The sequence below is a fragment of the Lepidochelys olivacea genome, assembly GCF_965140295.1.
Source record: "Lepidochelys olivacea isolate rLepOli2 genome assembly, chromosome: 6".
NCBI lineage: Eukaryota > Metazoa > Chordata > Testudines > Cheloniidae > Lepidochelys > Lepidochelys olivacea.
Window position 1 is genome coordinate 97,431,638 of NC_140416.1, and position 15,791 is coordinate 97,447,428.

Consider the following 15,791-nt stretch of genomic DNA (forward strand, 5'->3'; position numbering starts at 1 on the left):
GGCAAATGATATGAATTTTTATCAATGTTTATTAAAAGTTTTAAATAAAAAGGTAATAACTTGCTTATTTAAGTGTTTAACGCTTTTATCTGCTTGATTTTGTTTTAAATGCATTGTTTTAATAACTAAATTCTTAATGCCTTATAACCTTTTTTTAAAAATATAAATGGTACCACATTATTTTAATATTATGGTTGGGGTCCATCATAATATTATACTATTTTTTCCAAAATTTAAGAAGGTTTCAGTTATAAATATATGCCTCAACAAATAATGCAACTGCAAACAAAAAGAATTCTCTTTTATTAATCCCAGTTTTGGGAGAGGGTTATTTTTTATTCAAAGAAAAAAAATCTAAGGGTTAAGATAATATTAACAAAATATCGATTTCTTGTTTGCGTTTATAATTGATAAACTTGTTTGCACTTTTAAATATAGTTATAAGAATGTCATAAATAATAATTTATGCATAAAGCTAACCAAACAATTTCAACAGGTTTCCACCTTTGGCTCCCAAACACAATAAAGCAGGGGTGGGCAAATCTGGACCTCGAGCTCCTGCTGGGGAGTGGGGTCCGGGGCTTGCCCCGCTCCAGCCAGAGAGCAGGGTCGGAGGCCACTCCACACAGCTCCCGGAAGCAGCGGCATGCCCCGCTCCAGCTCCTACATGAAGGGGCAGCCAGACGGCTCTGCTCTGCATGCTGCCCCCGCCCCAGGCACCGCCCCTGCAGCTCCCATTGAACTGCGGCCAATGGGACCTGCAGGGGTGGTGCCTGTGGACAGGGCAGAGCTGCCTGGATGAACCTCCGCACAGGAGCTGGAGAAAGGACATGCTGCTGCTTCCAGGAGCCGCTTGAGGTAAGCGGCGCCCAGAGCCTGCACCCCTGAGCCTCCCCCTGCGTCCCAACCCCCTGCCCCACCCTCCCCAGCCCAGAGCCCCCTCCTGCACCTGAACTCCTCGTTTCTGGCCGCACCCCGGAGCCTGCACCCCCAACCAGAGCCCTCACTCCCTCCTACACCCCAACCCCAATTTTGTGAGCATTCATGGCCCGCCATACAATTTCTATTCCCAGACGTGACCCTCAGGCCAAAAAGTTTGCCCACCCCTGCAATAAAGTGTCATAAGTGTTGCATGAACCCTCAAAGTGTTTGCATGAACTTGCATTTAAAATGTATTTTGGTTTAATTGTTATATACTCTTCTTTTTTGTTAGGTAGTGGTTGTTAAAGTTGATGATTCTAAATAGTTAAAAGTGGAATTGGTATTACAAGCAAATTAACTCTAAAAAGCTTGGTAAAAATTATGTTACTAACTCTTTTGTAAAACAGAGTGCTCAGCAGGGAAAAGCATTACACCTTCTCACAGAAGATTGTGAGCATCTATTTTAGAAGTTAAGTATTACATTTAGTATTAAATATTACTAATGCACCTCAAGTGAAAAATGAATGTCTATACAACTGCAAAAGTATAGCTTTGTTATAAAAGACTTGGTCTCTATTACACTGTAAACACACTAAGTTAATAAGTGTATTAAATTTGGGTTACTGAAAACAAGAAGAAATGTAAAAACAAAACAAAAAAAACTTTATTATGTTCACTAACTAGCTGTTTAAGGTTGCATCCCACAGACCAAAGACACCAGAAGATATCACACCACAAAAACACCAGACGATATCAGTGTACAGTGAAGGAAGCCCCAAGAAAAGAAAAATGAAGTGCTTTATAAGTAAGAGACTGGTCAACTACACCTCAGTCTACCATATATGAACAATTAAATTGGCAATCGGCTAGAAATCACTAGCTAGACCAGGTTAAACTGTCATTTAATTTGAATTTGGCTATTGTGTAAAAGCAACTGTATTATTGCAGTATTACTGCTGTATTGTATTATTGCTGTACAGCATTTACAATGTGAATAACTTTGCAAAGATGTTTAACCAACACACTAGTAAAAATTAACAAATGAACGGCACCAAGGAAAAAACATATTGGTAAAATTAATCATTAAGTTACATAGAAACTATAAATTGTGTAAACAAATTCCCTGTTAGTACCAGTCATAATTTGGATCAGTAACATTGCATCCTAACTGAGGCACATGTTATTCAAAACAATCTTGTTCAGTGTCTGAGTACCAATACTAAATCCTGACACAGCAATGTTGGATAAATTGGTTACTGTCCATTCAGTAGGTTATCTGGAAGACAGCAGCTATAAGAAACAACTGAATCTATGTCAGCTACTGGTAAATCACATAGCAATGCAATGAATGGAACACAGAAGCTAGCCACTCCAGTTTCCTGCCCAGCAAAGCTTATCCCAGAGGGTGACAACCAGCAGTAAGGGTAACATACATCATGGATGGACAGTACTGTAGCTAATTACAAGAAATTATATATAAAGGCCTCATTTGTAATGTCACTACTCCAAATTTCTGTTTTACTTTTTATATACATAGCACTGTGGGACATACTGTAATAATAATGCCTATCCCAGTATTTCAAAACACTCAACCTACTACTAGGTAGCAACTGTAACTGCCCAAATAGGGATCTGTTGCTATCTACGGTACCAAAGTAAAACAGTCAGACTACACCACCAGATTGGAAAAGGATTATTATGCTTGGATACGAGGTGGTGTCATATGTATATATACATACTATACCTATATACCCAATAGGCCTATATACACTACAAATACCATATCCATATAAGTTTATTATTTGGGAGTGCCCCCAAAGCTCAATCATAACACTACACTATATAATTGCTTAAATAAATGCATATAGTTATAGCATACCCTCCTAGGAAGCAAAAAATGCACCAAACCTAGTGTAAAGGATCTATTTAGCTATTAATCAACGTTTTAATGGTTATATCAACCAATAAGAAAGAATCTTTCTTTAGAAAAAAATGAAGTACAAATTGAAAGTTGATTTAAATCAATCCACTCTGGTGGGACATATGTTGGAAAATTTCCATGTAAGTGACCTTTAAAGATATTTGACTCAGCCATCAACAATGTTACTCAAGCCAGGTAGGAAACAAGGTGTCATAAATATAAAGGGAAGGGTAAACGCCTTTAAAATCCCTCCTGGCCAGAGGAAAAACCCTTTCACCTGTAAAGGGTTAAGAAGCTAGGATAACCTCGCTGGCACCTGACCACAATGACCAATGAGGAGACAAGATACTTTCAAACCTGGAGGTGGGGGAGAAACAAAGGTTCTCTCTGTCTGTTTGATGCTTTTACTGGGAACAGGAAAGGAATGGAGTCTTAGAACTTAGTAAGTAATCTAGCTAGATATGCGTTAGATTCTGTTTTGTTTAAATGGCTGATAAAATAAGCTGTGCTGAATGGAATGTATAATCCCGTTTTTCTGGGGTTTTTTTTTGTAACTTAAGGTTTTGCCGAGAGGGATTCTCTATGTTTTGAACTGATTACTCTGTAAGGTATTTACCATCCTGATTTTATAGAGATGATTCTTTTACTTTGTCTTCTATTAAAATTCTTCTTTTAAGAACCTGATTGCTTTTTCATTGTTCTTAAGATCCAAGGGTTTGGGTCTGTGTTCACCTATGCAAATTGGTGAGGATTTTTATCAAGCCTTCCCCAGGAAGGGGGGTGTAGGATTTGGGAGGATTTTGGGGGGAAAGACGTTTCCAAGCGGGCTCTTTCCCTGTTATATATTTGTTAGACACTTGGTAGTGGCAGCAATAAAGTCCAAGGGCAAAAGGTAAAATAGTTTGTACCTTTGGGAAGTTTTAACCTAAGCTGGTAAAAATAAGCTTAGGAGGTTTTCATGCAGGTCCCCACATCCGTACCCTAGAGTTCAGAGTAGGGAAGGAACCTTGACACAAGGAATTTCACAGGCTGAAGTATTGTCTTACACAGTCCCTGTAACTGAAGTACTTCAGAACTGATATATAAGAAGAACTAACTCTAAAGAGAATGCTTCTTAGGGCATGTCTACGCTGTGATAAAAGACACGCAACGCAGCCACAGCTGGCCCTGGTCAACTGACTCGGACTTGCAGGGGTCAAGCTGCAGGGCTACAAAAATATAGAGTACACGTTCAGGCTCAAGCTGCAGTCCCTATGTTTTCCAGGAAATATCAAGAGTGGTTGATTCTGGGCTAGTCCTGCAGTCTTTCTACATTCAAGATCCATGGAACTTCAACATACACTCATCACAATTGCATAATGAGGACCTAAAGCAGTAATTAAGTCGATGCCACACAGTGTGCTGGAAAAAAAGACAGCCTTATTTCCTAATTTTTATCACTGAAATACATATTCATAAATAGGAACTGCTCTTATCAACTTCTGCCATAACATCAATGTTCTTTCCATGTGCTTTTGGGGTGCTTTTGTTTCTGGGAAAGTGGGGGGAGGGAGATAGGAACTGCCCCAAAAAGTTGTTTGATCCCTTGGTCATACTCTGATCTCATTTATACTTGTGTAATCCAGAATAACTGCACTGACTTCAACGGTATTATTCTGGATTTACAGAATTTTAATGATTTGGTCCTTCATGTATATGACCTTTTCATTATTTATTTGTTCACACAAACACACAGTAGAATCTGTAAAGTGCCTATTTTGACTTGTGCAATATTACCCAGATGAACATAATGAAAGAGAAAACTGATCGACTGGTAAAGATTCTAGTTGTGCAGCTATGTGGCATAACAGCACAAGACTGGAAATAAGTCAGTTCACCCTCCTTAAAATCATTACACCTATCCCACGGGATATTTTGAACACATTTATATTTTTGGCCATATGCCTAACAATGTACTTGAGAATTACAGGTCTTCTGTATAACCACACAGCTTCCCTTATTAATAAATTATTGCTTACCTACATAATAAAATATGTAATAACTCACTATTGAGTCATTATTTATTTTGGCTGAAATACTTTTCATAAGTTTGTATAAAAAGTAATTACTGCACAGTAAATACTTTTACATTTCATGTCTGATTTTAATTTTAAATATTGACAATAATACTTTGTACTTAATAGTAGAAAGTGTTCTGATCATTTGCATTATATAAAGTACTAGCTTCATTTTACAAATGGCATAGTGAAGCTAAGTGATATGTCCAAAGTCAGAGACTGTTGATACAACGTTCAGAACCCAGGTGTTCCAACTCCTAATCTGTTAAACAACAGTGCCTCAGAAATTCTTCCTAAACAAATAAGGCATCTTACCACCACTGAAGTGAAGGAAATCTGTGTCACTGACTAGAATAGGTACAGAATCAGGCCCTTAAACAAATAACGTGGATAGGTGCTAAGTGATAGTTTACAATAAAACCATTTGAGATGTAAAATGGTAAAAGTACCCCAATAAGGGGAAAAATATTTTTGCATTACCAATCTTATTATTAGAACATAAGAACAGCAATACAGGGTCAGACCAAAGGCCCATCTAGCCCAGTATCCTGTCTTCCAAAAGTGGCCAATGCCAAGTGTCCTGAGGGAATAAATAGAACTGGTAATCATCAAGTGATCCATCCCCTACCGCCCATTCCCAGCTTCTGGAAAACAGAGGCTAGGGATACCGTCCCTCCATTCTGTTATATGGGGCCTGATTTTTAGGGACCATTGCTCCTCGTGACTACAATGGGAGTTGTAGGTGCGCTGTACCGCTGAAAATCTGAGTCTTAAAACCGTAAAATAACAATGCATGAGGGTCTCTTTACCTCTGAATTAGTTAATTACAAACACTGTTCCCTGAACTGTTTACGTTATTGACTACATCACTCTTGATGCCAGTGCACAGAGAACTAAAAAAAGGCAGCAATGGATAGAAACCACAAAAAAGCATAGGGCTGGTCAACACACAAATTTGCACTAAAATTGCAAATTAAAACAAATTTAATTATTTATTTTATTTTTTTGTGCCAGTCTGTGATTACAACAATAGGAATGAAAATGCGATTTCAAATCAAAACTGCTTTAGTTATTTCAGTTCAAGTTTATTTCTTTGCAGAAATCAGTAGAATTATACGCTCAAGCATTAGGTGTGGTGAGAACATTTTAAATGAAGGAACATCAGGTCAGGTAAATCCCTAAATCAAAGGATTTTAATATAAACAAAACATTAATAGATCATTTTTTAAACACTATTTCCTGTTTGGAAAGAGGTTGGTGAGCTGTTGTGATGACATCACAAGCAGAAGTCATCAGAGAAACAGTGAGGAAACTGATTGACTGTAGGAACAAAAATGTACTTAATCCATTACTCAGTCAGTTTGGGTGAAGGGTGCAACCAAAGCTCAGTAGATGGGAGGGAATAGGGAAACCATCTCACTTTGGGAGGGTGGAAGATTGTTATCAAATCTAATATTTCTAAATTTAAAAAATTGCTCAAAGGGTGAGACCCACACTCTAAAAACAAAAAATGGAAAGAAAAAAGAAATTGATATTCCCTTTTCATGTGTATTTCTCAAGATGACTGTCCAAAAAAATTAGGGAAAAATATAAAAAAGGTAGCATTCTCACTGTGAGCCATTATTAACAAACATTCCAAATACAGCAGATCTAAAACATTTAAAACATGAACCTGAAATGAACTTTAACTGGAAGGATCTGTTATACCTAGAACAGGTGAAGGCACCCACTAAAATCAATGGGATTGCTCACAAAAGTAAAAGGACACAGGTATCGTTCAGTTTCTGATTCTTTACATTCCCATTTTAGGGCCTGTGACTCATGGCCAGAAAAGGTTAAACATCCTGCAAAATAAATGACTCAAATTCAACCCTTAAAGACATGTGGGGAGATAATGTTTGTGGTTTTGTGTGCTTACATATATATATAGGTAGTGGTCAACAATGTAATCAACAGTCCCTGTCTATGCTGTATTCTGATAATTCAGAGATCAAAAGAACATCCTAGCATTTACATTCATTGTAAACATGGGACATCGCTGTATTCATCTCTCTTTGAAATATATATCAAATCATCTATGAATGGTGGAGGAACAGGCGATTGCCTTATGTTAATTTGTATAGCTAAGTACCCGTGATGGACCTCCTTCAAAGTCAGCCTAATTCCTATTGTTCCCTGAGGGACTCCGACTTGTCAAAGAAGACTTGAAATTGTATAAAAGTTCTTTGGGTCCTGATCCTGTTTATCTCAGATCTGCTTAAGCTTCATCAGAGGAAGTTTGAGTCACAAGATGAGACAGCAGTTAACCCGGTACACCCTGGATGTGATACTGGACTATAACCTATGGACTAAACTCTAAAAGAACTCTTTACAACTACAAAGCTCACCATCTCTGCTATGTCTCTGAGCCTCAAGAATTGAACTCATGTATATATGTATATTGATCTTTTAACCTATACTCGCTTTTCTTTTTTAATAAATTTTAGTTTACTTAATAAGAATTAGCAGGAAATGTATATTTGGGTAAAATCTGGAATATTCATTAACCTGGGAGGTAATGTGTCTGATCCTTTGGGATTGGTAGAACCTTTTCTTCTATATGATGAAATAAGATTTTCAGAAATCTTCATCTTAGTTGACTTGGATACCTGGATGGAGGTCTGAGGCGGGTTACTTTAAGGGAACTGTGTTTCTGGGCAATCAGTGAGGTAATAAAGAAGCTGTTTTGTGTAAATCTAAGTATTGAAATATCCACCAGCTTTGGGGATTGACTGCCTCATTCTTTGCAGTTCACCCTAATTGAGTGACCTCAGTTGGCCTCCACTGGGATTCCAGTAACAGGACCTTTTATCAAAGGCAATTTGACCTTTAGAAATGATTATATAAACATATTAATTCCTTGACTATGTCCACAGCTCAATCTTGCCTGCGTAGACAAGACCAAATTGTGTTTTAAACTTGTAGAATCATGGTAGAAACTCCAACTCCATCCCCGGTACAATCAATGTACTTGCATAGATGCCCCCTAAATCATCATTTATACCAGCCAGATGTTAAAAATTCTCTTGCTATTCTGTACAAAATGGTAAACCATGCTCTAATACTTTGGGGAGAATTAAACAACTATTCCATTACATAACACGTACCTAGTTAAAGCCTACTTGTAAATAATCTCCAGTGAAATACTGGGCTGGGAACAAATATTTGAACCGCTTTTAATTCCTCATATCTCATCATCATTAACCTAAAATTGTACGGTTTTCAAGGAAGGGACTTCACTTTAATACAACTTTTTAAAACACCTGGCATATTGTTGGTCTGTATAATTTGTGTTAAAATTTATTTTTTCCTATTGTTTTCCATGTTCATGGGCATAACACCAGAAAGATAATGCATTAGACTCTTTCTACCCTTCCCACCTGAAAAAACCTCCCAGTACCTGACAGCAGAGTCAATGTTCAAGAATCTCAAATCAAGCTTTTTTGCTTTGCAAACATCTATAAGTCTGGTTCTAGCACAAATTGTGGGACCTAGTGATACTTTTCATTTTTAAAGCACCTTTCACTGGAGGATCTTAAGGCACATTATAACATACAGGCCCAATCTTATAAGTACTACAGACTGCCATCAAGGGGCTGCTCACATTAGTAAGCAGTATGTTTAGTAGTAAACTTCTGCAGAATTGGGTCCTAATTAAACCTCATAACATCCCTTCACTTCACTCACCACTAAATCGCAGTGCCCTCTAGAGTACAAAATGGCACAGCAAAAGTTTCAGACAGGAAGTCAAACTATCAAAATCCAAATAAAACAGAGGGGAAAGCATAGGTAGGCAGAATGCAATTACCCAAAATGAAATCTGGCCAGAGTACCAGAGTTAATACCCCAGCTCTTACAAAAAAAAAAATGCATAGAGATATTAAATGATCACAAAGAGCACCTCAGTTTTATGTATCATCTAAAAAATGACACATTCAGCAGCACAATGGCCCCTACACCCAGGAAGGACACTGGCTCCAAGGAAAGAGTGCCATCTTTCATCACCACCACATTCTACAGTACCTAGTTCTCAGACAAGTATTCATTTTATTCTATTAAATTTGTGAAATTTGATGGGATCACAGTTTATGGTGGTATAACAGTTATTTCTGTTTAATATTTAATGTTTTATAACATTACTAAAATATGCTCAATCTGTTAATTAGTGGAAGCTGATAATTTATAGAAGATATTTCCACAAATTCTGGAAAAGTAATGATGTGTTAGTTTGCTAATCACTTTCTATCTCTACCTCTCCAAGCTCAGACACAAAAAATGAATTAGCACTGAGCTTCTTAGGTTGAAATATAGCTAAAATATTTGTACTCAATTTTCAGAATTAGGAGGGGTTAAAAACCAAAAGAAAATACAGCAGAAAGTGCAATGTAATTGAACGATTCCCTCTTAAAGTGTCAATATTTCTAAAATGAATGATTTCTTTAAAAAATTACTTGTGGACAAAATTGTGGTCTAGAAATAGTGCTAAAAAAGAGAATCCAAATCTGAATTTCAGTCTCAACCTCTTGTTCTATATGCCTTCAACTCTATAAAACGAAAGATTGTTGTGGGGACATGAGGTCCATACACAGTAAGGTTAAGCGAAGGTCACAATCCTGCAAGTTACAATGTGTGGGCAGAGCCCTGCACCCATGAAAAACCCTACTGGATCTCCACATGGGCACAGAGGTCTTCCCATGCATTGTAATTTGCAGGACTGGGACTTTAACCAGTACCATACATCCTGTCCAGGTTTCATTACCCAACAAGGTCCCCCAATGTGGCTAAAAAGTCCCCTCATTGTGAGGGCAGCACCAAAAGTTACAGTACCATCTAGTGGAAGCACAGCATGGTGTATAACAGCAGTTCTCAGACAGAGGTCCAAGGCCCCAAGGGGGGCAGCGAGCAGATTTCAGGGGGTCAGCCAAAATAAACAAAAGCGCAGGACGGGGTTAGAGTTGCTGGGATCTGGGGCAGAAAGCAGAGCCCCAATGCCCAGGGCTGAATCCTGAGCAACTTAGCTTTGCAAAGCCCCCTGCGCCATGGTGCCCAGACAATTACCCTGCTTGCTACCCCTAATGCCGGCTTGGCTTTTAATCTCCTGGATATGCAGAAAAAACAATTGTTGTGGCACAAGTGGACCACTGAGTTTTTCTAGCATGTTGGGTGGGTTTCAGAAAGAAAAAGGTTGAGAACCGCTACTGCAGGGATCAGCAACCTTTAGTATGCAGCCCGCCCTAGTAAGCCCCCCAACACATCCCTCGACCCGCGCCACTTCCTGCAGCCCCCATTGGCCTGGAGGGGTGAACCGCAGCCAGTGGGAGCTGCGATCGGCCGAACATGCAGATGCGGCAGGTAAACAAACCAGCCTGCGTGCCAAAGGTTGCCGATCCCTGCACTACTGTATAACACAGGAGGGCGGGCTCCCGTGGAAAAAATTGCAGGTGTCACTATTTTAGGTTCTCTCTGCAATCATCTTACTGTCTCACACAAAAATTATAGGTTTCAGAGTAGCAGCCGTGTTAGTCTGTATTCGCAAAAAGAAAAGGAGTACTTGTGGCACCTTAGAGACTAACCAATTTTCCACTGAATGCATCCGATGAAGTGAGCTGTAGCTCACGAAAGCTTATGCTCAAATAAATTTGTTAGTCTCTAAGGTGCCACAAGTCCTCCTTTTCTTTTTACAAAAATGATAGTTTCTGTAGATAAAACTATATTTGTGTTGTGGACCTGGGTAAACGGAATAAAGACCATCTTTGTCCAAAGTTAACACAACCTGGACAAAGAACAGAGGGGAACAGATGTGTACCCCGAGGGGAGGGCCTGAAAATCGGCAAAGTTCATGGTGTTTTTAGATCGCCATACCCCCAGCGCAGTCACAAGTTAGGGGGAGGTGTGCCAGAGGATTGGTAGCCTTCTCACACGCCAGCTTCTTTCCAGCAGTAGCCTCACTGCAAACCCGCGTATTACAGCTCAGTAAGTGCGCTCACGGGTACCAACTGCAGGGCATAAAACGGGGGCCACCTTGACAGCCGGGCATAACTGACACCCCCACACGTGGGCAGCAGGCACCTGCGTGTATCTGATGCCGCCGCTTTCGCCGTCCCCTCAGGGGCCCGGGCCCGGCACCCACCTCCACGCACGGAGCAGCAGAAGCGGGGCCGCCCCTTGGAGGGAGCGTGTGTGCAGGGCTGGCACCGGGGGGTTGCTGCGAGGGGAGCGCTGGGCGGGGAGGGGTCTCTATGGGGAGCAGGAGACCCAGCAGGGTTTCTAGGTGGAGGGGGGCGTGAGCAGAGGGACCGGGGCTGGCAGAGCACTAGGCCGCTGATGTCGGCCCCCTAGGAGGACGTTACCTCTCCTGGAGCCCTCGCTACCGCTGGCTGGCGTCTCCCCGGGCTCTGCGGCGCCGGCAAAGGCCGGGAAAAGAGCCATGGGCTGAACCACACCTTCCTCCCCTCTGGCTTCCCAAGGAGACCCCGGCCACCCCAACGAGGCAAGATGGCGCTGCTCGCTGCCCCAGCATGCTGGGAAATGTAGTCCTGCCTGCTCCTGCTCCCAAAATGGCGTCGGGGGGAAGACGCCTGGGCAGTCTCCTCGCGATCGTCCAATCGCTTCCCCGCCACTGGATTTTGGGAGAGGGAGGAGTTTGCTCAACAGTTTAGGCCTGACACCCTCTGGGGCTCTCTCAGTGTTGGAGAGAGAAATTCCCCTCTTCAGCCCTGACTCCACTCCACACACCGTGGGGTACTGCTGCTTAGGAAAACACTTAAGTGCCTGGATAAAAAGCTCTATTTTGATATATGAATGTGCAGTCTCCACACACCTGTCCCTGCAGTTCTTCTCTGGCTCATAGGTGCAGAGGGGAAGCAAACGAGGGTGACCATGTGTCCGGTTTTTTACCAGAACACCTGGTCGAAAAGGGACCCTTGTGGCTCCGGTCAGCACCACTGACCAAGTCATTAGAAGTCTGGTCTGCGGGGCTAAGGCAGGCTAGTCCCTACATGTCGTGGCTGGCACCACATTGCACCCCACAAGTGGCCAGCAGGTCCAGCTCCTAGGCACAGGGTCCATGGGGCTCTGTGCGCTGTCCCAAGCACCTGCTCCACACCAGCCAATGGGAGCTGGGGTGGGACGGTGCCTGTGGGCTAGAGCAGTGTGTGGAGCCTCCTGGCCCCCCACACCAAGGACCCAGATCCGCTGGCTGCTTCCAGGATATAACACAGAGCCAGGACAGGCAGGGAGCCTGCCTTAGCCCTGCTGCACCACTGACTGGGAGCCGCCTGAGGTAAGCCCGCACCTCAACCCCCTGCCCCAGCCCTGAGCCCCCACAAACCCGGAGCCCCCTCCTGCATCCCAAACCTCTCATCCCTGGCCCCACCCCAGAGCCCTCACCCCCCAGCAATTCAACCCTCTGCCCCACCCCAGAGCCTCCTCCCACACCCTGAACCCCTCATCCCTGGCCCCACCCCAGAGCCCTCACCCCCTCCTGCACCCCAATCCTCTGCCTCAACCTGCAGCCCCCTCCTACATTCCAAATCTCCACACACACCCCCAGCCTGGAGCCCCCTCCTGCACTCCAAACCTCTCATGCCCAGCCCCACCCCAGAGCCCACACACCCAGCTGGAGCCCTCACCCCCCCACACCTCAACCCCCTGCCCCAGCCCAGTGAAAGTGAGTGAGGGTGGGGGAGAGCAAGTCACCGAGGGAGGGGGAATGAAATGAGCAGAGGGCAGGGCCTTGGGGAAGGGAGTGGGAAGGGGCGGGGCCTTGGGGAAAGGGCGGGACTAGGGTGTTCCATTTCGTGCGACTAGAAAATTGGCAACACTAGAGCAAACCCTATTCATACTTGTGGTGTCCCCTCCCAATCGCCACCTATTTATGGGATAGAGGGAGAATATTCTATTCTGATGAGATCTGACACCCCCTTCTAGTTTTCTTCTCACTTATTTGGTAGGGCAGGAGAACATGACTCTTTTTCTCCTTCAGCTCTTTCACCACCACCTCTCTGTGGAGTGGTCAGAAAAGACTTGCTCATTCACAGATTCCAAGCCCAGAAGGGACCATTGTGATCATCTACTGTGGCCTGTATAACACAGGCCATAGACCTTCCCCAAAATTATTCCTAGACCAGATCTTTCAGAAAATCACCCAGTCTTGATTTAAAAATTGTCAGGGATGGAGAATCCATTACAACCCCATGGTAAATAAACCAGTGGTTAATTACTCTGTTAAAAATGGTACATCTTATTTCCAGTCTGAATTTGTCTAGCTTCAACTTGCAGCCATTTAGTTACGATCCACTGCAGGTCTCCTCATTCATTGGGAGAGAGATGAGAAAACTCACTGTTTGAGGGAAAGACACCCCCATTTAGGGCTGAGTCTCCCCTATGGTGTTTTACTCCTTAGAAGAGGGTAGGGCTTCTTCATCAAGACCTGCCCTCAAGTGTCTCATTGGGAGAGGAAAAGACTGCCCATTCAGATCTGCCCTGCCCCAGGTCTCTCATTCATGGAGGGGAGAGTCTTCTAATCAAGCCTAATTTATCTTTTCCACATAACTACTTGAGATCCTTATAAATCTAACTGATTCCAATGGCACTTTTAATTGGTCCCCTGAAAAACACATTCCAGCAGCACAGAGATCTTAACAGCAAAACTTTTGATATAGATTTTTATGTGTTTTGTGTTTTTTATTTTTAAAACTTAGCTCACACTGAATCCAAATGACAAATGTTTTTGAAAAAGATTTTTTTGCAATATGATATTTTTAAAACCTTTTAAAACACTATACTGCAAACATACCTCTCTCTCTCTTTGGATCTGAGTCTGTCAATGAGTCATGCAAGGACACCCTGTCTTTGCATCTCAGTTTATTTGGTGATACTGTTGCCGGCACCCAGTGCCGAGAGGCTGAACAACAGCTTGAGTGGTTCGTTACCCGGTGTGCTACACCCAATAATCACAACGGGGTGGAGAAGCAGAAAAGTTTATTTGCAGCTGCAAAAAGGTACAGGGAGAATAAAATCTCAAATCCTGCACAACAGAGCAGGAAGTTACACAGGCTTTTATACATCCTTTTTCCCAGCATACTTATCCAATAGCAAGCTGCCCTAAGTATCCATATAGCCAGCCAATCCAGTTCCCAGCTAGTTCCCTGATTCTCTGTATTATTTGTTAAACTATACATAAAGCTGCTTTATTCAGCATTGTTCTTCCATATCTCCCCTGTTTGGCCTTGCTTAGTTTCAGGCAGTCTGACTCTGCAACATACTGTTGCAGATTCTCAGCATAACTGCTGTGTGTGCCTCCAGGCGGGGGGGCCAAGGACACTTGGGCCTAGTACGCAGAGCTGCTGCGAGTGCCTCCAGGCAGGAGGGGGGGGAGGCTATGGACACCTGGGCCTAGTGCGAGGGGGCTTCATCGACACTCGTGGTCTTCCATCCCCTCGAGTTACCTAGTGGCCATGCCCCAGTGTCCCCAACAATACCAAGATAGGATGACCAGATAGCAAGTGTGAAAAATCGTGAGGGGAGGGGACGGGAAGTTATGTGGGGTGCTAATAGGTTGCATAACCAAGACAAGCCTGTAATATTGGGACATCTGGTCACTCTATATCTAAATCCAAGCCTGCACATGTTCCCATTGAATTCAGTGGGATTGCTCACATGCTTAAAGTGAGCACATCCCTCGGCCTGCGCCGCTTCCCACAGCCCCGATTGACATGGAACAGCAAACCACGGCCAGTGGGAGCTGCAATCGGCCGAACCTGCGATGCTGCAGGTAAACAAACCGTCCCGGCCCGCCAGCAGATTTCCCTGAAGGGCCGCATGCCAAAGGTTGCCAATCCCTGGCATACAACAACACTGCACCCAGGCTGGCCAAACTCAGACACGTGGATGATGCAGGGTACAGCACAAATCCAAAGTTACACAGCAAAACTTTTTTGTATTTTTATCTTTACTAACATCTGCATTCCCAACTATACATTGCATCATATGATTCACTTGATTACTGTTCAGGAACCAATCTCTGTACAGTATGCTCTGTCCTTGTGCTGTTCATGATGGCTGCATTCCAGATTTATCTTGTCCATTGTCCCAAGTACCACGGTATTCCTGCTTATCTTAGCTAGCTTGACTGCAGCCTAAGGCTTGTTACGGCCTTATTTACAGCTTAATCTTCCATTCCCTTCTCAGTCATGCCCACTGAGAAACAAGGTCTCACTTATGTCAAGTTACTTATCTCAGGTTAGGCCTACACTAATAAGAGGGTGTTTGAAAATCAGTTTTCTCAGGAAGCCCATCAGGTTCAGCACTCCTCCCAACTACTACAGAAAGAGCCTGAGTCGGATTTTTAATCTCCGCTATAGTTATATCTGACCCCAGGAACTGTTGACATAAAAACCTTTGAGATTTCAGAGACTCAGGAGTAATATGTATTAGCACTGCTGTCACCTTCAGCTTCATAGGGAGGTAAGCTTTTCGTTATGGTTTCATTTTTAGCAAGTCATCAAATCCCTCATGACACCTATGTATAGTATGAATGTGTTTCTGTCTGCCTCTTGTTAATCAAATAAGCTATGTAGCCTCTTCATTCCACAGAAATTTTAAGTAACTTGTTAACATTACATCTGTCTGACAATAATGGAAGATGGCAACCATTTTGATTAAGGGCAATATTTAACAGGGTAGAAGCCAGAAATCAGATAATCATGTAACTCCCTACTATGTACGTATTGTAAGAATCTACAAAATCACAAATAGTTGGGAGCTGTATCAGGAAGAATAGAAATGTTTTCTTCAATGGAGTAATTTTACCCACATAGCTGGGGGGATAGTTGGGTGTATTTATATACACT

The 15,791-nt window shown here is 42.6% G+C and overlaps 1 protein-coding gene across 5 annotated transcripts in view; it reads right to left on the minus strand.

Moving 5' to 3' along the window:
• Positions 1-11,438, minus strand: part of NRDE2 (NRDE-2, necessary for RNA interference, domain containing) — a 70,431-nt gene extending 58,993 nt beyond the window's left edge. For all 5 annotated transcript variants that reach the window (XR_014712095.1, XR_014712096.1, XR_014712097.1 and 2 more), the window contains exon 1: positions 11,289-11,438. Coding sequence is in view for 2 of the 5 variants with exons in the window: in XM_084631486.1 (XP_084487612.1) it covers positions 11,289-11,367 (79 nt within the window). In the remaining 3 variants the exon portion in view is untranslated. The remainder of the gene's footprint in view (positions 1-11,288) is intronic.
• Positions 11,439-15,791: the final 4,353 nt, after the last annotated feature.